The sequence below is a fragment of the Lonchura striata genome, chromosome 2 (genome assembly GCF_050655825.1).
Source record: "Lonchura striata isolate lonStrDom1 chromosome 2, ASM5065582v1, whole genome shotgun sequence".
Classification (NCBI taxonomy): domain Eukaryota; kingdom Metazoa; phylum Chordata; class Aves; order Passeriformes; family Estrildidae; genus Lonchura; species Lonchura striata.
The window spans coordinates 28,929,835-28,957,497 of record NC_140704.1 but is presented as its reverse complement, the minus strand read 5'-3'; the positions used below and the strand labels follow the sequence as shown (position 1 = coordinate 28,957,497).

The 27,663-nt window shown below is 36.0% G+C and overlaps 1 protein-coding gene and 1 long non-coding RNA gene across 2 annotated transcripts in view; one reads left to right on the top strand and one right to left on the bottom strand.

The window, feature by feature from the left end:
• Positions 1–4,616, top strand: part of AGMO (alkylglycerol monooxygenase) — a 190,537-nt gene extending 185,921 nt beyond the window's left edge. The window contains exon 13 of the mRNA XM_021538314.4: positions 1,488–4,616. Coding sequence (XP_021393989.1) covers positions 1,488–1,568 — 81 coding nt within the window. The 3' untranslated portion in view covers positions 1,569–4,616. The remainder of the gene's footprint in view (positions 1–1,487) is intronic.
• The window catches only part of LOC146768163 (uncharacterized), a 44,849-nt gene extending 27,505 nt beyond the window's left edge, over positions 1–17,344 (bottom strand). The window contains exons 1-3 of the long non-coding RNA XR_014953233.1: positions 6,630–17,344; positions 5,623–5,697; positions 1,444–4,794 (exon numbers count right to left, since the gene is read on the bottom strand). This is a non-coding gene — a long non-coding RNA (uncharacterized LOC146768163). The remainder of the gene's footprint in view (positions 1–1,443; positions 4,795–5,622; positions 5,698–6,629) is intronic.
• Positions 17,345–27,663: the final 10,319 nt, after the last annotated feature.

The following is a 27,663-nucleotide window of genomic DNA, read 5'->3' as shown; positions in this document are numbered from 1 at the left end:
TCAAATCTGAAACTCTCTCAAAAGAATCTTTTGATGAGTGCTTTATCAGTCTTTCCTACAAATAGGACCACAAGAGCAGTGCCAACAGCATCAACAGAGGTTTTAGACATAGTAGGCAGCCTACCTCTGCTCAAGTACAATTAAAGCCTTCAAAGAAAATAATTGCAATTCAGATAAATTGAAAGAAAATTGAAGGGTTTTGATTTTATTTTATTTGAATTTTACTTACTCCAACATTGTGCTCTTTTCATTTTGAGCTACTAAGTATATGCATAGTATACACCTAAAGAACATATTGCATGAAGCCTGTACCTGTCCCAAAAAGATTCTGAGAGGGATCAGAGCAGACACGGCCTTCACTGAGTGAAAAATTAGTACCTGCTGGGTATTATGGTAATTTATTATTTATGTTGGACATTCTGATCCCATGTACTTCAGTGAGTGACTTTGTAGATAATGACAGAAGTAGACCTTTGGGCCATGCATTATTAAATGTCAAATGTTAAATTATGTTAATGTTAAAATTAGAGCTCTCCTAGTCAGCACCTTTAGATTGTAGATTGACCTGAAAAATAATTATTACAACCTGACTCAAAAATTGCTTGTCAAAATTTTCTGTTTCTTTTAACAACCAAAACATTACATTGTTAAAATACCTTTCAATATAAACAAATTGCTTTGTTTTAGTCACAGAAAAAAAATTTACTTCCTTCAGTAACCAATAACAACGTTCTTAATTTTGCATTTTTTCCAATTTAGAGAAATTTTTCCTATGTGAAAGACAAAGGTTTCTTTTAGAAAATTTTGAATACAAAATATCACATGCGCACATTTTCACATGCGTTTTATCTTGCTGCATTGTGGGCTCTAGACAGAACTATTACCTAATTTAGACTTTGAAATCTTTCCTACTCATCCTAATGCTGTTTTCACCAAATAAATTTTGAAAAAAATGTATTGGACCTCTCAATAAATTCACCAAATAAAAAAAATAAAGTTGCAAAGAGCTAAGAACAAGATAAAGTGGACACTTTTAAGTTGCTTTTAATCTACTTTATATCTAAGTAGCAGGTTGGGGAATAAGTACTTATGTAATGTATTGCATTATGTATTGTATTGCAATTAGAACACTTCTTTTACTATAGATCCTGTTTAAGGTTATTCGTACCCTATCTTGCAACTTACAGTGTCAGCATTCTTCAGATCATTTGTCAAAATTCAACAGGAATGTCCACAATAACGAGTAGTAAAAAAAAGAAAGAATCTTTTTCTAAAGTGAATTTATCAGTATGCCTGGAATTCTTGGGTTTTTTTCCCCTCAAGTTCTCTGTTTTCACCCATTCATTTTCAGATCAATAGAATTTAAAAAAAAAACCCCCCAAAAAAAAAAACAAAAACAAAACAAAACAACAACAAAAAAAAAAACCACCAAAAAAAACCAACCTCATATAATGTTTCTCATTTTCATTGTAAATTCTGTGTTGTAGGTCTTGTTTTCCCTCTGTGCTGCATTCTGGGCAATTCAAATGATGAAGCGGATCACTTCATTCAAGGATAAACACCACTGAAAGAACAGAGCTGCCATCACCTTAAATATGGAAACAGCACTTCAGAATAACCTTCTAAGTTCAGTGGAATTAATCAACCATGAATCATGCTGAATTGCAATCAGTTCACTTATGATACAAGAGATTTGTGTTTTTTGTATGAAGGTTTGAAAGATTCCTAGGGGCATATAATCATTTTTACTTGATTTTTTAAATAAATATTTAATTTCTTCCCAATTTAAATCAAATATTCATTCACAGCATAGATTTTTGCATTCATAGGTTTACAAATTCTTTGAGACCATGTAAAACTAATTTAATTTTTGCAGTGATTTTGTTAGTAATAAAATGTGAAAAGTATTTTTCACAAGAGGAATAATTAAAATCATATCTGATGTAACCTGGTATAAAGTGATTGACTGTCTTTTTATTGACGCTAAACATAAACATATGTGAATGTCATTTGTTCTGTAATGATTGAATTACACTAGAATCTCCATGTCATACCCAATTCAGTGTTCATAACAGACAGCTACATGAGGATGAGTAGTTGAGGCAAGAAAATGATTAAAAACAGCATGATAAAATAACAACCTAGTATGAGCTGAAACATCTTCAATAAAATTGGCTGATGCATGCATTGTATAATGCAGACATGCGGCTTAGGCTGAGTTATTTACGGAATACACCTGCATTGCCAACTTTAGACAGTGATCAACTCAGGATTTACACATGGGTATCCCACTGACTCTCACATGACAATATATTTGCAAGGCTGGGCCCTTAATTTCTGGTAATTTCCTGCTGGGTGATGTCAGGGGAGATGCATGTCTTGTCTTTCAGAAGCTGTTGGAAAGATGGTGTGTACTAAGATAGGAAAATTAAATACAAATGGTAGAGGGAGTCTCCAAACAGCAGGACTGGCAAAAATACTGGATCTAGGTTGTTTTTCTTTCCTCACACTCATCCAACTTTTTTTTTGGCTTCAAGCCTTTCAGAAGTGCTTAAAGTCAAGTAGCTAAAAAATGGAGTCTGTCTTAGATGTTAAGTATGTGTTCTGGTTTTTTACCCATTTCATTTTCCTTTAAGATGTTAATGGCAGTCTAACAGACATCTGAGATTTAGGCAGCCTACTTTGAATTAACCCGTATTTTCAGTCTCTAGATGTAACAGATGCCACTGTCCATGGAATGCTATGTTTCCAACAAATTTTCAGAAACACAGTCATGTTATTTATATAAAATTGTTGCACTTTCTAATGATAGTATCATCTTAATTGTAAAATAGAATCATTAAAATACTTGGATTGCAAGGAACCTTAATGATGGGTTATTTAATATATAACAAAATAAATAAAAAAAAAAACCAAAATCTGATTCCAGAAGTACAAGAAAATTACCAATTTCTTATGTGGCCTTGTGAGTTAGTGCACCTGTATTTTCCAAATTTGTAATGGTGACATGGTCAGTTTAATATAACAAAGAATTGTGTTGAAAGTCAATTTCCGTATCAAAATAAATTCTTCAAAGAGACAGAAATGGGACAAAAATTTAACATTTTATGCATTTGAAAACTAGCAGTTTTGGAGGGGCAACAATGAAGAATTAAGTAAAATTAAATTAATTTTAAAGCTGTCCCGATGAATATCATGTATTTACAAGAGAAAAGGAATGTGATTTCAAGGACAAGTATAAAATGTGTCTGATGAGGAAAACCTAGTCATTAAAGCAGAGGCCAAACAAATTTCCACTTTTCCAAGGGTTTTTAGATCCCAGTTTCCTGCTTCCGGGGACTTACATTGTGTATAGGTTGTTTGAAAGCAAGGCTCAGGTGAAGAGCAACATTCTTCCATTGCATTCTGATCAGAAGGGTCTGAGAACAGCTCCTTCAACATGAGGCTGTTCAAGCCTCATGGTGAGTGTCCAGGACTCCTGTGCTTTACGATAACATCACCCAGGTATATATAAGCAATCCTTTGGCTACAGACTGGAAGCTAGGATTTGCCATTTTTGGAGAAGAGAGTTTCAGGGACAAGCTCTTAAGAACTCCTTTGCACCATTCTTTCAGTGGCTATGTGGTAGGTAACTATATCCCTGTCAACTTGTTTGTCACAGATTTTTTAAAATATAAATTATATAATATTTTAGGCATCTAACACCACTACTGGATCTAGTTAATGCTGTCTTTATATCCACTGCAATGAGTGAAATAATTATCCCAACGGGTGGGAGTCAGGAAGCAGGAGACCAGTTTGGAGACCAGTTGAGCACTGAATTGAATTATGTGCAGTTAATATATATCATGCAGTTAATTCAATTAATTTCATGCAAACTGCAATCAATGCTCATTGCTACCATGATATTTTGATAAGCCAGCATTTTCCCTTCAGTTTTTTAATATTCCATAACTTATTTCTTCATAATTTGACCATGTTGTGTGGTTTGAACAATCGTATGGGACCAAGTGAAATAAGGTGAATTATGTGAAGACAGTAGCGTGAGAGCAAAATGTTGTTGTAGAACTAATAGATATTGTGTAAGTAACTATCTTTCTTGTGGTAAACCACTCTTTCAGGTCTCTAGAAAGAAAAATATTCTAGACTAACAGCTTTGCCTCACATGTCCAAGAATGAAACTTCATAAATAATGTTTTTAATTTGCACTATTGCATAAGACTTCCTTTTGGTCTTGTTTGTTATTAAACTCCCCGGTGATACACCTTAGGAGAAGAATGTGGATAAACAGAACTTTTTTTCATCAAGACTGTTAAAAAGCGATACCCTGCTCCTACCAGCTGTTGTAAAGTCACATCCCTACACATGGCCCTTCCTGGACTATGTACACAGCAATATCAAGTTACTGAAAACCCAGAAGTAAGCAGCTGAATCCTGTGTCACTTGGGACCTGACCCTGCACCATTCAAGTCACCGAAAAACTTGCTGCTGACCTCAGGATCAGGGCAGAGCATTCCCTGTATGAAAACAAGAATGATGTAATATTTACTGTAATTCAAGCTTTGTTGAGGTGCATTGATTAAAAGTAACAGAGTTGCACAATTGCTTATTCCTGAGAGTGGCTAATATCTTTTTCTTGTGTAATAAAGCACTTTGTTGGATAAATGCTGACAGTTAAAGCTGTAACCTGTACTTACCAGATATAAAAGACTCAGGGCATTTTCTCTTGTCTTTGTTGTCTTCAGTTTTCTCTCAGATTTGCAGGATTAAGGACATCATTACTCAAACTATTACCTAAAGGGGGTAGTTGATCAGATATTTTAAAGATTTTTGCAGCCAAAAGTTCTGTGAGCTTTCAGGAATTTATGCAGCATGATAAGAAACTACTAAACTGCATGGCACTAAAGGTTAATGTTGCTTGGATTTTTCTTATTTGCTCTTTAATTTGTGACAAGAAAAGCTAAGTCTTAGCAATATAGTTCATCAAGAACAATAGTAACTTTGATAAAATACACAAAGCATTGTCTATTATGTAAACTATGTTACCCTTACTTGAAGTTTTCTTAAAACTCTGGCTCCTGAAATTGTGTGAATAAAGAAATATTTTTGCCTTCTGAAAACAAGACCTGTAGAAAGTTCAAAATCTAAAAGGCAAACAAGATTTTAATCAGTAGTATTTTAAAACATTTCCCTTTTAAAACACCCCAGTGATTACATGAGGCTTGACTCATGGTTTTTAAGCATGGGATTGCTAATGCTGAATGGGAAAAAACTGTTCTTGGTCTACCCTTTTTCCATAAAACCTCTGTTTCCGGCACAGGCGTATACAGTGCCTATGAGGCAGAGTTCTGCTGGGTTTCCTGGTTCCCTGCTGGTGTGTGAGCAGCAATTCAGTTTGGAATTCAAACAAAGCACAGCACAAGCCGGCTCTCGGAGGGGCCCTGACCCTCAGTAACTCCCGGCACACGCAGACCTCACCACTGTATGCCCTGCTGCCTTCCAGCCCCAGCAGATGGGGCAAAGCAAACAACAGATCTACTGTGCACTTCCAGGATTTTCTCTTTCTATAGAGAAAACAAATGTTAAAATTAGCCACATTTGAAACATAAGAGAAGCACTTACACTGGAGAGCCACTTCCATATTAATATCAAGGCCAATGGAAATCTTGGCTCTGTTCTTTGTCTTTTTTGCCCCACCTATGGAAAACAGCAGAAAAATGTGGAAACATTGAGTAAGAATGAACTGCTGAGTGTCCTTGTGTTTATGGTTTGGCACAGAAAAGTGATACAAAATGAATTCTCTCCACCCCACCCCTTGATATATTTTTACTGCTTCTTCCTTTATTCTTTCTCACCATTTTTCTCTTTCTCACTGTAATGTTTATTCATCTTTGTAAAATATCCTTTATTTTCTTGCCTTAGGTTTGTTATGTGTTCAGGTACATAGTGGTGTGTTCCATATCCCCAGATATTTTACTTTATTGTTTTTATTTTATTTTAATTTTTATTATTATTTTCTATTTGATGAGGCCAATACTTACCTAAAGGCGCCTACTTTCTTTACTGCTCCTGTCGGTCAACAGGCTGATATATTCTAATATTAAAAAAACCCCAATACACTACTTATATATTATTACTGTTATATTTATTTCACTTGTATTTGCCTAGTTTCCTGTAATGATTCATTTTCTATTTACATTCCAGTAACATGGCTCTGTCCCTTTCCCAGTTTCTACTCGCTCTTCTGCTTCCTTGTTACTAATTCCCTGTAGTTACTTTTTGTCCCTTCAGCACCATGCTTTAGCTGTCACTCTCTTTGCTCCAAGATGTACCACTACAGTTTTTATGGATCATTTTCTAACCTGCTGATTTTAATGTGGCAGAGACAGACAGCGCAGTAATAGCAATGTTTGATTAAAAAGAGATTACATTAATAAAGAAAATAATGGAATATTTTAAATACAATGGAATTTGTGGTGTTTTCTGCTACTTACATTTTTTCCACAAACCTTGAATGTAAGTACTTATCAGCACATAAATTACAATTATAGATGTTTGCCAGGAAAGAAAAATATGGTAAGACAATTGAACTACAGTTTTTTAGATCAAAGAATAGCTTATTAACTTACTGAGTGTGATCATGTCTTTTGCTGCTGTCTGTCTGCATTGAGGTCATGAGCCTGTTATTTGAAGATAATGGCATTACTCTTTTGCCTCACGTAGCAGCATTTATGATTTCAGATCTAACAGCGCTTTACCCTCTCTCTGCTCATGACTCATGGCTGACTCACTACCTTTAATCATTCTGAAAGCAAAGATTTTATTTTTGCTCTTCTTTTAATCACAGTGAAAAAAAATACTTTGAGGGAAGGTAAAGTGTTATATACTGCAGCAGTGTAGGTATGTAACATTGTACTTCTTTTTGTAAAACCTGAAGTATTCCCAGTTTTCTGTCCATGACCATAAACTAGATTTCACAGTGATGTCTAAAAAAGGAAAGCCTGATGATCAGGGATTGGTGGAAGAAATTAAAGGTAATTAAAGGCAAGTTTCTGAGATTCTGTGAGCAAAGTCTGTCATTGAAGGTCAGATCACCTTGGGTTTTACTTCATATATTATTTTATCTGAAATATAGCTGTAACAGAAAAGTAATGTCTTGGGATTTCATGGCCAATAATAAGATATATACTTGAATGCCTTTTTTCTTTGCTAACAATATTCCTATTATTCATGACAAAATCTATGAGTGTCTCATGCTTATAGTTTATTATGGTTAATTACGCCTGATAATTAGACTGTAGTATGTGTATAAATGGCCTTATTAATGAAGAACAATTATCAATTATTTGTGCTATGGGAGAAGAATTATTCTTCAGTATTATTTTCCCCAGGTTTTTTCCTTGCAAGAAAGCCCTGTGGTAGAGTTGGAATTTAGCTAACATTGTTCTGGGTATTATGGGATCATAAAAACTTGCTATATTCCTCCTTGCACCTCTTTATGGAAACCTGTGGTATTTTTCCTGAGGAATTAAACAGCTCTTATGATGCTACATGCAAAATAATTCATCTCTGAGTATGGCTGAGAGATATCTGAGCATTGGCAGAGATAGGCATTGTACCGTGTCAAGCAGCCTAATCAAGGTGAGGTGACCAGCCTCCTTTCCTCAGCATTTCCAGGCAGGGAAGCATTGATGGACTTGAGCAGCAGAACTTGCAGAGCAAGAAAGGAGCACAGGTTCTTGCAGTCTCTGCTGGGATGGCTAGGGGGGTGTGCCCTGGCACAGGGACAGTTACAAGCCTATCACAATTACAGGCCCATCAGGCACAGAAGTGAACAGCTCAAAGTCACTGTCATTCAAGACAGAAATTTAATAAGAACAGATATGACAGAGAAGATGGTCCACAAAGTGTTCCTGTGGCCTGTTTTTGGTAATGGTTGTTTATGATGCTTTCTTTGGTCTTTTCCTATTTAGGAATTTCTCTGTTACACTGTGCCTTGGATAAGTGCAAAGCAAATGAGTCTTCTACATATCAGGGGTTTTTCCAACAATATTTGAATAAAGAGGATTAAATGGTATGTGCTGGTGCATTTGAAGACTTGACATATATTCACAATACAAGTCTTTATTGTCCTATCAGATTCTATTGCACTTGCATGCAAGATAATGAAATTAAACAAGATAGACCACTAGACCCTGTACTTGTGATAAATACATCCACTAAAGAAGGTAATTTAGCACATTTACTGTAATTTTCTCTTCTAGAATGATGACTATACAGGGTTGTATACATGATTGTGAATCATCATCAGAAACTACTTTTGCTTAGTGGATGCTGAAGTCCATTATTTTAAAAAATTTCCTTATTTTGAATTTTCAGAATAAAAGTTCAGATAATATTTCCTCTAGACAGTATTTTGCAAACAATAAAGTTATAGGCAGTGTAACACAGAGTAGTAGCTATGAAGTTAATCTTTGTAAATATGTTGAAGAAATTATCAGAGATGTCTTCTAGTAAGATTTTAGAGGGAAAGAGTAGTGATGAGTGATTAGTGTTAAAAATGGTTATGAAATATTAATCAATATATGATTAATATATGTAAAAGCAATTCAGTTTTTTAGTTCAGTTGCACAATCTGAGCTCAGTCAAATTTGCCAAAAATGTGCACTGGGATGTTTTTGTTTTTTCTGGAAGATTTTCTGGAACTTATGGAAAATGTAGTTATGTAGTCTAAATATACTCTGTGGAAAATATTCAACTATAAGGTCCATTTTCCTGTTGAGGAGATCTCAGGGAAACAGAATTAATAGTGCCTGAGTCCTTGAGCTTGTCTGGTTAGCAGATATGCGTTTGGTTTCTAAGATGTAGAGATGTCTGAATTCTGACAGAATGGGATATGTAGATGAAGATTCATGTTTCCAGAAAGTAACTGATCTCTAGTAACTGTAGTATTTTCTGGGTACCTGCAGTCATAACTTCCATGTTTTTACTGACTACATATTCAGCAGACAGTAAGGTTAAAAAGGTGCAACATGGCTTTGTTTTTACATTTGGTTCGCCTAGGAAACAGCTTCTTAGGAGAAGTGAGCTAAAATCGCCTTGAAAAATATTTTCCTTTGATGGTTTCTGTTTCTTATTTTTTTGTCCAGAGAAGATATGTTAATTTTTTTAACTATGCATTAAAAGGCCTGCTAAAATTTTCAGCCTTTCATGGCTATGATCATTGTGAACTTGACATTATTTTCTTTATCTCTATAGCAAGTATGGAATCACAGACTCACAGAATATGCTCAACTGGAAGAGATCCACAGGGATCATCAGAGCCAGCTCCTGGCCCTGAAAAATCACACCATTTGCCCAAGGGTATTGTCCAAAAGCTTTTGGAATTCTGTCAGGCTGGTGTTGGGACTGCTTCCCTGGGGAGCCTGCTCCAGTGCCCAGCCACTCTTTGGGTGAAAAAAACTTTTTCTTATATTCAAACTTAACCTTCCCTGACAAAGTTTCAGGCCATTTCCTTGGATTCTGTCACTGGTCACCACAGAGAAGAGCTCTCAGTGCCTGCCCTTTGTGTTCCTCTCAGGAGGAAGCTGTAACTGCAGCGAGGTCTGTCCTCATCTCCTCTCCTCCAGGCTGAACAGAACAAGTGACCCCAGCCCCTCCTCAACCAGGTTCCCCTCAAGGCCCTTCACCCATTACAGGCTAGGTAAAATCCTGTATTCCAGGTGTTTGGGAAAATCTGATTATTAAAATCCTGTTAGTGATTTTCTGCGTGATGGCAATTGCTATTGGAGAATGCTGATTTTGACTTTGCTTCACCTGGATTCTTTGAAAGGTCTCACTGCCTTTCTTACACCTCCTACAGGGAAGGCACAATGGGGAAAGCCAAATAGGCTGAGGAACATATAACCATCTCCTATGGATGCAATACTTATGGAAGATTGTTTTAAAGAGTCAAGAGTTTAAGTCTGGTTTCTGTCTTCCCATTTTACAGAATCTCTGGAGGTGGTCACTCAAGTAAACTGCTTAGACACCATGGGTGAGTACCTGGAGTCTACTTTTCTCTAATGAACTGAGTCTAACGTGATGAGAGTATCACAGATAAATTTCCTGCTGTCAGTAGCACACCAGAGAAGATTAATAAGAGATGAAAGAATAACTCCTCCTCACAAGAAACAGCAGGTAAAAAGCAAATGGAAAAGACACTTGCTGTGTTCCCTAAGAGCTAATTTTAAATTACACGTACTCAGGTTGTACCCTTTCTGGTGGGAAGAAACCTTGCAACCTGTAGTGTGTGCTCATATGTGGTGGTCTCCAGCATGTCCCAATGTTTATATCTTATGGAGGTTCCCATATCCCAAATCAAAGTTGGTCTTGAAATAAAAAAATATGATAATGGGTAGATGAGAGAGAAGCAGTTGCTTGGTCTCATTCCTACAGTGTTTAACTAAAAAGAGCCTGATCTTTGGCTGACATAAATCGAGTAGCTGTGCTGACCTTTGTGTTTGGTTGTATTTTCTTTTTGTCTCATTGAATTCCCTCACATCCTAAGCTCATTAAACTGTGGCTCAGCCAAATTGTTTTAAAACATGGTTTAAAAGGTAACTGCAGTAGCATACTGTAAGTTTTGGAGCTTCAGGAATTTTTTTTTACAAAGGTATTTGCAATCTAACACAAAAGTTTGCTAGACTGTCACCACAGACTTCTCTTTAGCAGAACTGTTCAGGTGTCTGTGTCTTTGAATTAATGCATAGGTCTGGGGTTCTAGACAAAGGAAGAAAACTTCCTACATTAACAGTGGGGATCTAGGCTGGACAGGCCATCCTGCAACAAATTATTCAATTCTTCTCTTTCATCCTTAAGCTCTTTGCTTGTAAATAGACTGGAAACATTTTGGGCATATTTGTTGCTCAGAATAACTTCAAACTGGAACAAGGTTCACAAGCAAGTCATGTGGAGCCACCAATAGGGGAATTGTTTGCACTGACATCTTGTGGTACAATTTAGTTTGGGGATGGGTCATGATGCAAGGACAAACCTTGACAAACCTGCATTAGTGAAAATACTACTTGTTCAAAATTACATTCACTATACAAGCTTGCAGAGATTTATAGAAAAAGCCACAAGGTTTTTTGAATATGGAAAGCCTCCCATTCCCAGGTCTGTTCCCAAGAATTAGGGGCTACATGGGTTTTATTTAATTAAAAATAAAGAAATAATGTTTTTTTTCATTTTAAAGTAACTGGTTTTCCAAGGCAGGAGAGTTAGTAGACCCATTTCAACATCATATAGTAGAGATATAGAGTTTACCTCCTCTTTCAAGCAGTATAAAAAAGAGATTGTTCAGAACAATGTAAGAATCCAATATTCATAAAGAAAGCATGTGGGTTTTTTTTCCCAAAGACTTATGGGTTAGATAAAAGAACAAAGTACTTCTTGGTCAGTAAAAAAGCTTAGATTTCTGTAGTATGGACAAATAGCTCTGAAATAATTTTACTTATAAGCTTTACTTATCCATTTCAAGCAGTGCTGTCATGTTTTGACATGTCATTTCAAAAGCAGTAGTAAAGCTTCACAGCAGACTTACTCCAGATGTGATTCAAACTAACAGGAAAAATGAGCATTTGTAAAACACAGCACAGTAATGTGCAAAGTGGGCTAAAGAAAAGATAGGTCATTTTTTTGAAGCTGAATGGGCAGAGAGGAAAAAACCTAACAGGAAACTGCTTATTAGTCCAAACACCCAGTAGGTTCAGTATTACTTTCATGTTCATTGAAACTATTAGATATTTTTGATCTAACAGTGATGGTTTAAAGAATAAAAAGACATGCACTCTATGGCTGGCAGCTGCTCACTTCAATGTCTAGCTTAATGAGTTGTGCTCTCATGCTGGGATTTGAAGCAGTCCAGTGAGTGAGGTTTCCCTGCTGTTTCTCTTTGACTGCATTACGCAACCAGCTCGCTTTTATATTTTGATAGTGACATCTATTGGAGCTTTGAAGAATAATATTTGGGAAAAAATCCTAATGTATATTAGTTAAAGCAAAATTGTTGGACAATAAAATTTTAAGTTCAAACAAAAAGCAGATATATCTGTCAAAAAAACATACACAAGAATGAAAATACTGGTGAAAAAAAAAACATGTAGCAGCAGTTCAAATCAGATTCAGGAAGAAAAATGTGCCTTTCTCTTTTTTGATGATGGGTGAACTAAGAAACTTCCCCAGCTGTCTGAAATTTATTTAGAACAAACCCATCCACCAAAGCTGTAACCGCAAAGTGAAACAAATATAATATTTGATTGAATTCTCTATCGATACTCGCAAGACTTTGACAAGTATTAACAGAACCCAATCTAAAAGAGTGGGTGCAGTAGCAGTCAGCCAGTCAGCAGCGACCTGACAAGCCTTCCTCATGAACAATGATGTCTGATGTCTCTGCTGAAAAAGGGACACAGCCATCCAGAGTATTCGGAATGAAATTAGCTCTGCTTTGAATAAGCAAGCCATCTTCATGGGTTATACTGAGAATATGGCTTCTGTCTGTTTGGAGTTTACAATGAAGATCCTAGATCCTAGACTTTTTCAGAAGTGTAAGACTGATAAACAATTAGTAAGTGTGGCCAGTGGATTTATATTGCACTAAATTACCTAATGTATATACATTTTTTCAAATATGTATGCACTGTGAAACAGCTCTAGCAGTCAGTCCCTGGTGTCAAGAGTAGGCAGTATTGAGTAAGGCTACCTTGCAAAATCACTAGGAGAAGTTTGGAGATAGGAAATGTGCAAGGACAGTGTGCTATAGCAAGTACTCAGGACTTCTTCAGGACCTTTCCTTTCTGTTTGTTCTTTATTCTGAGAACTTTCAGAGTTCCTCAATGCACACTGGAGAAATGCAAATTTTCCTCAAGCCACCTCTCTTCATCCCCATCTGGGTAATGATGAATATCATCATATGAAAGTTTAATTTTAATTTGCTAGAAGTTGTAATTTTGGGACTTTTTCCTGGCTTCTTCTTTTCTACAAAAATATGATAAAGAATTCCCTGTAAAAGCACCAGGAGGTTTCCTCCTTGCCTCAGATTATAGATTTTTGCTAGGGTTTTATCTTGGTTTGGGTTTTTTTGCATATGGTTTGATTTCAGTTAATTCTGATTTTTAAAGAAAATGTATTTTCTCAAGAAACCAAAGGTTTGTCTGGGATTGTACTTCCTGATATTGTTTCATGTATCTTAAAATTTGGTTTTGCTTTTATTTATTCTGGTATGTCTTCCCCAGTAGCAACATGGCTATATCCTATTCACTCCATTATGATAATAAGCCCACACATCAGTCAGGGAACTAGTCAGACAGGGAACTTACTATGAAATGAGAAGGTGAAGTATGATCTTAGAATAGCAAACGTAATTGACTCAAACAATCTTAGTGCAAAAGTACTTCACAAAGCCTCAAATTACTTTACTGTTTTCTGAATGGCTTGTTTTGCAGATTTCTATGTCTAAATCCCAGAATATACCACATAAAATAATTTATGATGCAGTTATTGTTTTCATATAAATCACATATCCATTTCTCCTGCTGCTGAGTGAGAAATGTTCAATTTTTAGAGTCAGTGGTATGTTCTCCATTTTTATTCACCCTTTACAGAGCCTGCAGGAGAAATTAAATGTTAATGATGTTGTAAAGACACTTTTTATAGTGAAAATATATCCAAATTAATCACCCCTTTCATTTATTCAATAGGAATTCTGTCATACTCTTTGGTAATTTCAGATTGTAAAAGAATAAAATAGGAAGCAATTAAGTAGTTTAGTTAGCATATTGTGACTTTTCTGTGCAAATATCGCTGCCTAAAAATAATCGTGGTTTGGTACTGTGTCCATTTCACTTTTGTGGACAATTTTCATTACATAGTTCATGTGAGCAATAACTGCAGAGTCACTTCTCTCTGCTTTCAAGATGACTGGTTGCACAAATCAATATAAGGAGTGAATACTAGAAGCAAAAAGTTTAATTTTCTAAGCTTGAAGATAAATATTCAGGAAGGAATTTATTTAATTTAAACTAGTAAAACTCACTAATGTCTCTTGTGGGTACTTAGCAGGTGAGATCACCAGAAACAGAGGGATAGGGATATCACAAGGGAATTTTATATATGTATCTAGATCTGTTTTCCAGCATGGCCAGGAGCTTCTAATATACCTGCCTATTCTCAACCAGACTGAAAAGGTACTTAGACCTCTGCTGTTCTATCATGCAATTGGGTCCATTAAGCTCAGAAAGGCTCCAGCACGATTTGCACGGCGCTGTGCTGATAAGCTCCTTGGAACATTGTGCACTGAGAGCACAGAACAGAGACATCCTGGCTGAGCCTGTCCTGTCTTATTAAAATCCACCTTCATCTCAGCTGTGACAGAGCACAGCTGTGTGCAGAGCCACCTGGATGCCTGCTCCATGGCTTTGCCCACTGTTCATCCTATAGGGGTAGCGTGCTAGTTCAGGTGCATCACTAAGTCCATGGTGATACAAGCTAGTAGAAAGGCACTGCTTTGAAGAAATGATCCCTCCCAATGGCAGCTAAAGAGCTTTCCCAAAGATAAAGCAAAATATTATTAAGATAAACAGAATAAAGAACATAAATATGCAGGGCAAGGTCTAAAGCTAACTAAATGAATAGTTGTGTTAAAAATATACTAGGAGTGAATCTGAAAGAATTGTAAAAAGAACTCATCAGCAAAGAAAACTATGCCTAGGAAGCTTTACGCTACTAAAGATCAATTGAGAGCTCGAAAACATTGAGCTCAGAAGCTGTAAAAGGAATGGAAAAATAAATTCTAAAAGTATATCTACATATCCAAATAAATGCCCTGTTTCACTTTTAAATTAAAAGGAAAACATAGAACATGAAAGCAAAATGAGGACTATTAATGAGTTTGAATATATAAAAAGGAAATAACTCTTGGAAACAAAACTAGGTAAGCTTAATGAGTTCAGCTTTGGGCATCCATTATTTAGTGTTCCAAAATAATGAAATAATAAGGATGCTTTCATCCCTGGGGAACAACAGAAATTGCACTTCTATTAGATAAAAAGAGAAAATAATTAAAGCAATTTGATGCTCATTATTCTGACCTTTGTAGACTTCGAAAGTGTTTAAGAAGTGAAGAAAATTTTAAAGTGCTCAGGTAAATAAGAAAAACAGTAAAATGGTTAACAAAAGCAAGGTCATTTCAGATTAAATTGCTGCCATTTCTCCATGAGGTAAGTGATTTTTTTAGACAAGAAGAGTATATTATTTATCATTACTTTAACAATTATTGCAGCATTTGAAAGAGACTGTGATAAATGCAGTAATAATAAAATATGCAAGGAAGCAGAAAAAATTGATTACTAAATAAATAGATCTTTTCACCCTCAAGAAAAGGAATATGATTGTGTTTTATAAAATCAAAAGTAGAAAGGGATGCTTCTTCCTTTATATTGAAAAAAATTGGTAACGTCAAATGAAGTTATAGGGCATTAGGTTCAAAAGAAAATGAAGTTCACTTACCACATAATTAAACTGTGAACTTTACAGCTGTAGAATATTATTAATGCAAAAAATGCTTTTGGAGTTCAAAAATAGTTTAATTTATGGAATAATTAAAAAAATCTTTCATTAGCTGTTCAACACAAAAATCATATACTTTCCCTAAGCAATTATGTGAAAGGGAAATTCTGGTCTCTTGCAATTCACCTGTTCTAATTTTCTTGGATGAAGCTGATAAAAAATACCATGGGAGTTAATATTAGACTCTTAGAGGCTCAGTCTTGGGGTTATTATTATTTAACTTTTCTCCAATTACTTTGGCACAGAATGTTTGAGTGAAGAAATGAAAATTAGCTGATAAAGCTGAAAGACATTGGGACAGACATATCTGGATATAGTATAACTTAAATAAATAGGATAACAGAAATTTAATGAACTCCAGTAATGTGAACAGCAATGTCATTCACTGAAAGGCTAATGACAAAAACCTGCTGCTAACTCAAAGGACGGGTGACTAAGTGTAATTGAGAAGGAGTAGCTGGGTTTGCTAGTCAGTTCCAGGGGCCTCTAAAGATTGAGAAAGGAGGTGTTGTGCAATGAGAAATTCCTTGTTAGGGGGAAAGGCTTAATGCTGTTTTTGCAAGATGCTGATGAAATCATCTCCATATTACCACAATATTAGATACAGTTCCAGTTACCTATGTGCAGAAACAGGTGAAAAAGGCTATTTGAAGACTGTAAAAGGAGTCATCTTTATAAGAAATAAAAACTTAGAGGTATTAATATTGCTTTCTCCAGGCTGTCTGTAGATTGCATGGTAGCTGGAATTAACAGGGAATTCCTCTTGTTCAGATTGAGGACACAATACTCTTTTCAGATGGCATAATCATCTGCCATAGTGAGGGAAAGATGGAAAGTTCTTGGTGTGTGCCAGCAGGTAGTCAAAACACAACTGTGGTGCACACCAGAACCCAAGGTGAAAAAAAGGTCAATTTGCATATAACATTTGAGTCCTCAGGGATTAAATATTAAAAAGCAGAAGCCAGTAAACTAATTGGCATGGAAGCCTTAAGATACAATGGAAAAAGCATTCATCAATAAATTTAGAATAAAAATTTGAAAGTAGATGTTTTGGAATTTCTTCCTAACAGAGCTGGTAGGAGTATCAGTAGTAGCCTGTAGTATCAGAGTTTCTTGCCCTTCCTGTCCTAAACAGAGTAATATATGCATTCTTATGGTATAAAGTGAGAGAAAGAAGTGAATGCTTCTTTTCTTGCCATCTCTTGCAGACAGAAAAGCAGAATTACTCATCTAAGTAAAAACTCACCAAGATTGGGTGTCATTAAGTGCAGACACCTTAAAGGCCCAACCATGTGGGTGGGTGCCTTGATAGGGTAAGAGAGACTGCTAGAAGAGACAAAACAACCCAAAAGTAGTGGGGAATAAAGATTTCAGCTTTTCAATGTCTTCCACCTTCTATAGTAACTGAATCACAGATGAATCACAGAATATTCTGAGTTAGAAATGGCCCACAAGGAACATGGAGTCCAGCTTTTGAATATGAATAGCCCATATGGGGATTGAACCCACAATTTTGTCATGTGATATTTCCATGTATTTGTTACTGTATTTGAGGCATTACTGAGATTTGCATAGGAATATTATGACTAAATTAGACTTATTAATGTCATCACTTGTAAATTCATATACAAGCTTAGACCTTGATATTTAACAGCAGATGTGATCAAGATAAAATATTTTGCAGATGTAATTTGGTGCTTGCAGCAAGGAGATGTGACTGACAGATGATGCACTCATATTTACAGAATGTGGTTCCATCATCCTGACACCTAGCATGCTCTTCATTCACAACGGGTTTGATATCTGGTAAGTTTATATTTAAATGAGGTTTTATCTTTACTAATAAGAATTTGTGGTAACATGGTAACAGGTTTTATTCCACTTATATCACAGAGTGTGCCCTTTATTTGTGTGGAGCAATGTTTCCTGATTCAGTGTATTTTTTATATATTCTCTGACTTGATTGATATTGATACACTTACTGCAATTCTTTCACAAATTTATCAAACTATGTTTTCTAAACTTAAATCAGAGAAACAGAGTGCTTGCTTATGTGTCACTTTTTTTTAATTATTTTGTTTTCTGGGAATCTTAAATAGTACTTTATTATGTCCTGTAACTGTTCTACTTTTTGTTTAAATATTTTAGGATAACATTATTTATAAAAATCAGAGTTCTTGTCCTGTATTTAAGAAAGACACCAACAAAATATTTCATTAAAGAAGGAATAGAAATTTATTTCAGATCTTTTTAACTGAAGTAAAGTTAGCATCTTTTCCCCTCCTCTTATTTATATTGCTGTAAGATGAGGGCCCTTTTCATTCAGTCTTTCATACTGCTAAAAACTGAACACCCTTATTTCATTCTTATCACTGCATTTCATGTTGTTTACTACTTTTATCTCCAAGATGTTGCTTGATGCTGTGTTAATCCATTGACTTATTGCTATTACAGTATTTCACAGCTCTCCTTTGTTGCTAAGCTCCTGCATAAATGACCTTGGCACTTTCCCTCTGTTAACACTGCTGTTATTTTTTCTTCAAATTTTGCTCTTCAAATTGTAACAAATAATAGGCCTAACCAAATCTCTATATGTTTCTAGATACTTGTAGTTAACTTAGGCTGTTAATAGACCAAGCATGGAAATTAGGCTAAACGAAGTACAGCAGGGGACCTTGTTGCCCGTAATACAGGTGATTCAATAGGGAAATTGTGAGGAGGAGTTTTTTCCCTCTTCCTCAGGCTTTTCACTAATGTAATGAAAAGGGATATTCCATTATGGAGGTATGTGTTATGACAAGCTGTTAAAGTGGTATAAATAATGAAAAAAATTGGTTTTTACAATCTTTTTACTATATACTTTAAAAGTATTTTGGTGCTTCTTGTGATGTTTTTGGTGTTGCTTTTATTCTGGTATGAACTATAGCAAAAGATCTTTGTCTTTAGCTTACGAGCATATTTGTTTTATTATGTTCTTGACTTTGTTTTTTCCATTTTTTGCTCTTTCATTTGCATCTTGCTCACTTTCTGTTTGATTTATTCTCAGACCTTTTTCCTTCAATAACCTTAAGAAAGAGTTAAAGGTCTACTTTTAGTGGCTGGGATTTTGGTGTTTTTTTTTTTTTTTTTTTTTTTTTTTTTTTTTTTTTTTGTTGTTGTTTTCCAGCTGGGGTGATTTTGCCTCCTCTTAGAAATAGGCATTTAATTTTCTTGACTATTATTCAGATAATACAACATTTCTATTTTAATAAATGAAGGCTCTTTTCTTAAAATATTTTGTGTAGATTTGAAGTACCCTCTACTCAGACAAAAATTTGTAGAGAAGAAAATAGCAAAAATCAAATGTGATGATGGCCATCACAGTCACTCATCTTAGTGACTAGCAGGTCCAGAGGGCTGTCTTCCTCTTTTCTAGACTGTGCTGGCAGACACTCTTTCTTACTGTATTAAATGACAGTGTGTTATTTTGTCTGTGCCAATCTGTTATCTCTTTAGGACAGAGATCATGTCTTCTTAGAATTTAAAACTATGAATGGCAATGCAAGAATAGCTCATAACTTTCTCTCTCTTTACATATTAATTACCTTAGCATAATTTAAGTTGTAAGTGTCTCAGTATGTGTCCTGAACATTATTTTTACTGAAGTGTGTCAATTTTCATTACATTTAATGAATACTTATTTAATTTCCTATCTCACCTCTGAGCCCATTTTGTTAATGGCAGGATTATTCTTGCATCCCTCTGAGTCTTGAATACTCTGCTTATTTTAGTATCATCTGCAAATTTAATGGTCTGACTTATTACAGATTTATGTAGGCCATTGAATAAAATATGAAAATCTGCTAGTATTAATATACAATCCTGTGAGACTTCACTTCTCAGCAGCTACCTTTCCATTTTCCATCCAATCCCCTGTTTTTCTGGGTAGTAAATGATACCTTGGTACTGCACAAACATCAAGGCAGGCAACAGCATCAGCTCTGGAGTCAACTGAATTTATCACAGTGTTACAGGAAAAGCAGATGCCCTAAAAACCCAAACCCATCAAGGATGGGAGAGTTAGACTTCAGGCTACAGACTTTCAGATGTGAATGCTGAGTCACAAGTGCTTGATATTGGGATAAAAGTTTTAATAAAGATTTACTCCATCCACAACAAAGCATCCTGAATGATAACAATGATCCATCATTTTGACTTTACTCCGAATCTTTTTAAGACCCCAGCTAAGTCATGACTCTTGGTTTATATAGGCTAATAACATTTTTCATTTTTAAAAGTAACCAGATTTCTTTAACATGATTTACTCTTTCCATATCCACAATGACTCATAATTTTTAAATTGTGCTTATATAATTATATCCTCTAAAATTATCAATAAATGTAACATCTCTTTCTTAAAGATCAGACTCTGAGGAATAAAACTTCCTTGATTTATCTCTGGAGATAAAATGCTAAAGGTGTTCACAGCAGGATTAGGCAAGAGACTGAGAGCTCTGGAAAAAAGGTTTGAAACTTGGTACTGGAAGGAACTTCCATTATTATTGGAGTAGTAGGGAGTACAACACTTATAGATTCAAGAGCAGAAGAGCTGAGAGGAGCTTGGTTTGTGATTGTACAAACAAACTGTGAGAAAGAGCAAACAAACTGTGAGAAAGAACTGTGTGAAGTATTTTTATGTGAAGATTACAGATGTGTAATCATAGGCAAATAAAAGAAAACAGGCCTTGGAGCTGGAGGTGGGGGGACTGTACTGGCACCAGTTTGGTGAGCAAGAGTTAGGGAAGCCTGGATGCTTATGTAAACTATATTATCACATCAAGAAAGGGGGAAGCTGAAAGGTTGAATATGAGTAAATTAGTATAAAGGTGTGGGGTTTTTCATTTTCCCCTGAAATGTATAAGCCGTAAAGTCAGGGCTTAAAGCTTGCCTTCATTTCTGGAGTCAATAATGAAATACTGTAAAATATGAGCACTGCAGGTTTGATTGTGAATCTGACAGGTGGTGTAATAAATCATATTGTTCCTAATAGCTAGAAGAGTAGTGCAAAAGCATAAATAATTTCTAAAAATGTCATGCATTCTGGTCTGGATGAGGTGGGGCTTTTGCGGATGCTTTATTGTCTATTTTGGGATTTTTTAGTACTATAGTTCTACCTTTGAATTACAAGTGTCTGAGTCATTTTCTGTTACAAATAATAAAAATCTAGAGAGCTGAAGTGTTCAATCAAGCAATTGAGGAAAGAAGACAACTTGGAGAGGAGACTTATCAATGATGCCTTTGTAGCACACAGGCTGTGAGCAGAAAATTGCTGCCATATTACTTCATTGTGGGGAGAGGAGGAGGAAAAATTAGCAAGTAGTCACTATGTTGTCAGAGCCAGATTTAAAACAAAACAATAGGGATGGTCCTTCACATATGTAGTTGAACTGTAGAACCTCTAGTCAAGGAATATGCTATGTTCTAAAAACTCACACTAGCACTAACAATGAATGTCTCCTCCATGAGCTTGTACGTGTCTAAAAGAAAGAAAGTGTGTCATAGGAGGGACTTAAAATTAAGAGATTGAAGGCTGGTGGAAAGCTAAGTTCCCTGTTCTTATATTTCCTCCTTTATCATTGACCTTTTTTTCCCCCCTTAGCCATAGTAGTTGCTTTTGTTTTGTGTTCAGCTGCAAAAAGCCACAGCATACCGGTTTTCTTGGCTGTGGGGAGAACAGAGATCTGGTGACTTCATATATTGATCTGTTCCACTTTCTTCTTTGACATGACCTGTAAGATGTGCATTAAGGCCATGCAAGTGAATATTTTATAGTGCTGGTGTTGGAAATTGCTAATACTAGATCAGGTTCATTAGTTATAATCTTCTAAATTCTTCTGTAGTGGGGTTGGTAAGTAGAAACCCTTTAAAAGGAGAAGGAACTAGAAATGCATATATTTCAGATAGTCGCAGCTGATATCCTAGGTTTCCCAAGTAAAGGCCTAGTCTTTCCCTGTAATAGTCCTTCACCTCAAGTATTGGTGTGCAGTTCTAGGCACCACAATATTAGAAAGCTATAAAGGTACTGGAGAGCATCCAAAGGAGGGCAGTGCAGATGGCAAAGGGTCTGGGGAGGAATCTGTATGAGGAGGGGCTGAGGTCACTTGGTCTGTTCAGCCTGGAGGAGACTGAGGGGAGACCTCACTGCAGTTACAACTTCCTCGCGAGGGGAAGAGGGGCAGGCACTGATCTCTCTGGTGACAAGTGGTGGGATCCGAGGGAATGGCCTGATGTTGCATCAGGGGGAGGTTTAGGATGTATATTAGGAAAATGTTCTTCACCCAGAGGGTGGTTGGGCACTGGAACAGGCTCCCCAGGGAGGTGGTCACAGCACCTAGCCTCAAAGAGTTCAAAAAGCATTTGGACAACGCTCTTGGACACATAATGTAATTCTTGGAATTGCTCTGTGCCGGGCCAGGAGTAGGACTTTATGATCCTTCTGAGTCCCTTCCAGCTCAGGATATTCTATGATTCTTTGACAAATGCAGCTCAATAGCGTAGACACAGAAAGGAAAAACACAGGTAATGTTGAGGGTGATGCTAACAGTGTGATCCAGGCATTTCCCAGCCTTTTTAAGGAGTCAGTAGCTGCAGTATTTGCTTTTCAGGAACCACCACCACACGACCCACCCCTTCTTTTGTATCCTCGATCTTGGAGGATAATGGCATGGGGAGAAAGTGGGCGCTACATCCCTGGTTTTATACCTTACACCTTGGGAACTTACAGTTCTGTCCGGATTTATGTCTATGCGTGGGTGAACTATAAGGAGAAGGTGTGGGAGAGCAATTTTACAAGGCTGGCAAACTACTGCTCAATAGCCTTTAGTCATCTGCAAGGCGTTTCACCAGCTGATATACCTTATTAACAGCAAAGGCTAGGTATTTATAGAGCCACTGCATCCAGAGATTCTTTCACAGACAAGCTGTTCATACTCTGCAGGAACCACATCACTTGGCGTAGGAGGTTGAGCAGTCTTTATTGAGGCAACAGTGTGACCTCATACCCTGCTGCTAACAGAGGCAGAACAGCACTTGAAGATTAATTTTCTATTTCTTTCCCCCAAGGGTGTGAAAATGTATCTCTTTTAGGTTCGGTCTCATATCAAAGAATGAGGTGGAAAAGTTCAATTCTTTCACTCTTCCCCAATTATTAGGTAGAGAAATAATTCTATTAAGTTATCTGATACACAGATGATTAATCTTACATTTTATCAACACAACATTTTTAAGTCACTATGAAGGAAAAAAAAGTGTAAGTCCTAAAGAAAAGGAGAAAAATAAGTTCTAAGATTTCATTTCTTGTACATTCCCATGTGATGTTAACAGCTCCTGGTTAGAAAATGCTCTATATTTTTTTCAAAATGCACTTTCCCAGTCTTGGGATGGACTACTGATAAAAATCATGAGTTCTGGACATTTCTTGCACTTAATTTAACCTAGACTTACTTAATAGACTGGTAGACTATAGCTAATGAAAAGAGCAGAAACAGCATAGCACATCCAAATGTGGTATTTTAAAACTGCATTGGTACAATCAATATCTGATTCATAATAGTAGAAAGTAGGAGCTGATATTTGAGAATTATAACAGTAGCATAGACCAGTGAACCATCTACTGTAGCACTCAAAGGTCAGTCCATATGTGATGCTGTGGAAGCCGACAGCTTCAAGTTTTACTTTGAAAAACGGTGATGCAATACTACTCATTTATCTCATTTCACATATGTTAGTTAATGTACAATTACTTTTGTACTGGAAAAAGGATATAAATACAGAAATTTTTAGAAAGAGCTTCTTAATGAAGTGGAGAAAAATTGTAAACTAGCTACTGTTTGTTTTTCATGAAGGAGATCCAGAGATTCATTGCATTGTTTGTAGACCCGTGAGGCACTACACTCCTCAGCTGCAGCATTGTAAGAACAGCCATGAGTCAAAGGCTTTGAGACATTCAGGAAAGTGACAAACACTGGGAGATGCTTCTAAACCTCTTCAAGCAGCTAGAAAACAAAGTGTTTAGTCAGAAAACAGATTATTTTGGGCTACTTAGTCTTGGGAACTCTGAGGCAGAAGCTGATTCTAGCTCTCTGCTACTGAAATCCCAATTCAGGATTTTTGGTGTGAAAGAAGTTACAGAAATTTGGAGACTATTTTTCTTATTTGATTCACTCCTTGGAAAACTGGTACAGATTTGTGAAATAAGCAATCATGGCTATGAAATGCCTTGTTTATATTTTTGGGGTGTTAACATAAATGGAGGGTTAGTTCTCTTGTGATGATTCTGTGAGAAATAGGTCATCATTCAAGATTACATTCTTGAAGATTTTCATTAAAACCACTTTTCACCATCAAAGAATAATTCTCCAAATTCTACTCTACTTTCTCTGGTAAAATTGCAAAGCAATCTTTTTGCTGACTGCTTTTAGAAATGCAGTGATTGAGGTACTAGTGGTACTCCTATTCCTATTTTTATTATTATTATTATGCAAATTTTTTAGGTACTTTCAATAAATATTCAAAAAGGGAATCTTTTTATCTAATTGTACCTAGAAGCTGAAAGTGCCAACCATCTTGGACTCTGAATTTTCTCCATACCTTTCACAATAAGAATTTTGTCAGGAAAATATATTCTGCTATGAACTGGTTTGGAAGTAGCTATTGTTCTATAATGAGTGGTCATTAAATGGGGCTAACTTTAACCCTCATTCCTCACATCCTCTTTATTTAATGGGAACTGCACCCCTTGGTGTAATTCTGTCAGCAAAATACATGTCATTAAGGTGATGCAAAGTGTTCTGATGAGGATGACAGGGTAACTTTGTTTTAGTTGGTGGGAGCAGCATATTTGCAAATGTTCCTTTCCCAAGTACTTCTCAGTGAGCAGTTGACATTAACCAATTGTGTCTGGCCTAAGTTTACACGTAATGTAATGTAATGTAGTAATGATGATTCTTACGATCATCTCCCCAGACAGCTGGTGCTAGACCTTGGCATTTTGGAACAGCAGGATGTTTCAAAAAAAACCCCAAGAAAACACCATACTTAGCTTAGTTTATCCCTTTAACATTTAAAGTAATTCCAGAGCTATATATGCTATATCTGCTTTCTCCTGTCGTGCAGCATAGAGAGCACAATGCCTGCAAACAGACCATTGGCTTCAACCTGAAAAACATTTCAGGAGAAGAAATTAAAATTCTAACCTGTCTTTTGCTTGAAGGAGCACATTTTCAAGGAGTTGTTTTTTATAATCTAAGGTTGTTGGTCAGATCTCTCTTGAAACCCTGATGACAAGTTGAAAATAAATTCCAGTGCCTCAGAAATGTTCAAAAGGAAAACTTAATTTGTTGGAGGTTTTTGCTTGAAGTGTGATAATCTGTGCAGGCACTGGACTTATGTAAGAAATATTTCTGTTTCATAAGATAAAAGTAATAATATTGTTATGTCTTAATCTATTTGCCTTTTCTTATGTGGTTGTCTTAAAATGTGCTTTATTTTCTTTAGTTAGAAAAAGTTTTTCAAGTATTTGGAACAAGTTTTTTAGAAAGGGTAGATTAAAACACTGTAGTTTGAGAAAGTTGCACAGCTACAACAGATACTCTCTAAAATAATGGTTTAGAGTGGAGCTGATAAGAGGTTGGATAATAGGCCAGAAACAGGATGTCTGTACTCCATCAAGGACTAAATGATATCTATATAAAGCAACACTGCAATTGTAAAATCAAGACAGTTAGACTGGAAAAGATCCAAAAATAACATTTGAAGATATGTCATAAACAGACCATGTGGTTCTGATAAAAGACTAGAATGACACTGTATTTAGCACATAGGTAAAGCAAAGTCAATTCTAAAGTCTTAATAGTTGCCTGATTACATCCAGTAAAAAAACAGTCAGCATGATTCCCTGTGTTATGAAATAGAGCCGTGGCTTTGATACTTCTTATTCAAGCTGCAGCAGAGGTAGTTCCATGTGGTGTTTGGACCCAGTGCATAGGGCTATTCTCATTCTTTGTCATGTCTGAAGAAGGAACCCACTGGCTAAAGGCAGAACCCTAAGGACAGCTGAAAAAATATGGTCTGTGGTTGGTCCAGGAACAGTTTTTCCTCTAATTCAATCACTGTCCTGGATTGGTAGTGGTTGAATTGTTGACATGTTTGCTGCAGACATTGGAAAAAGTGGACCCAAGAGGCAAGAAGTAACCAAAATGGAGCATCCTTTCCAAGAACTGCAAGTTCCAGGACACTGTGGCTTCATCACCAGCTTTGACAAATTAATTGCTCCATATTTAGGTATCAAACCCTGCCTCAGGAAGCATTTGGAAGCCACCAGACAAAATTTCAGATGATCTCCATGAATTAACACCTTTTCAGGCTCAGGTGTTTCTGATCCACAGATTTATCTGTCTTACTGTGGTGAGGGGTATATCCCTAAAAACAACAGCTCCTCAACATGTAATTGTCTTAAAATGTCTTGGATCTGTCATCTTAGGCTTACAACTACCAAAGGGCAGATAGAAAATTGCTGTATATATTAGAAATCCAGAAAATATGGGTTTAAGATAAAAACAAACCACAAACCCTCAAAATCAAACAAAACAAAGCCAACCCAAAAGATCTAATCATCTGAGCTCCTGTCTGAAGATGCAGAGAGAGGAATAGATTCTGTATTGTGGAAAAAGCATATATGGACAAAATAGAATGAAATAGTTTAGGTCTATTTGAGTATTGTTTATTCCTCAGACTTTTAAATGAAGGAGTCTGTCCTTTTATCTACCTTAGTAATAACTACTGTTCTGAGTGCTTCATTCTTTGATTGAAAAATAAACCTGGAAAATGATGGATGAAATTTCTAATTTCAGAATTTTTTGCAATTTTAGGGACCATATTTGATTCATATTACAGCTCATTAATGATGTCTCTGAAGTTAGTTTGTGTCTTATGCCAAGCATTCAGGCTGCTACCAAAGAAGTGGCAGCATATTTTGATGGATGGAATTGAGGGTTTACACAAGTCTTAACTGAAGCCTCTGTTCTGCCTTAAAGCATGAAAAAAGCTATATCCAGGTAATTAGACACAGTGAATAATTGTAGGATTATCATTCTATCCAGCAACAAGCTTTGTTAAGGGTAGTTTCATATCACTCCGAGGAGAGGCCTCTTGCCTGCTAACAGCCTCGAGAAGGAATCAGAAAGGGATTAAAATTCATAAGTATCCTTTGAATTACTATTTTTAGGGTGTGTAATCTGTATTGTAACTTCTTTAGAAAAGAGCATTTGAGAAGGTCAAGATCTATTCAGGAAGCATCAGAGCTACAATTCTCATGGGACAAAACACAGCAATTATTCCAGAAATAAACCTAGTTACAAGAAGCAACTTTTTTATATTATTATTATTATTGTTTAGAACTTCTTGGGCCTGGGTATTAAATTAAAGTCAGGTATGCTCTCTGCCTTCCAAAAGCTCAAAAATTGTCATGGAATGCAAATTCTCTCTAAATGGTTATTTAAATTTTGTTTTGTTTTTGAGGTCTGTGACGTACAATGACTTCCCATTAACTTCAGAATGGTGATTTATCACTTAAATCAAGAGCCAAGTATTTTGTGATCCTGCCTACTCAAATCCCAGTTGGGCACTATGAATAATTGCAAGTATGGAACATAAATACTAGGCAAAAAGACAGATTCTTTTGTTTATAAAGTCATTAAGCACTATAGAGTATGCAAATTCCCCAGGTATTCAACTTCAGCTGTTGTGGGACTTATTTTTGTTTGCATTTTGGGGTGGTTTTTTTAATGCCTGTTTAGATAGAGAGAGATGTGTACAGCCTGTTCTGATCCAAAGTTGAACAGAAAGATAATGTTATTACATTTAAATTTCTTAGAAAATGTCAACATTTTAGGGTTTCAGTTGGTCATTGGAAAGAAAACGGTGATCTTCCTCCTGCTAATCTAATTTCTTTTATTCTGACAGAATTGAAAAAAATAGATTAGGGGGTACTGTTGGAAACTGGAAATACTTGTCTTT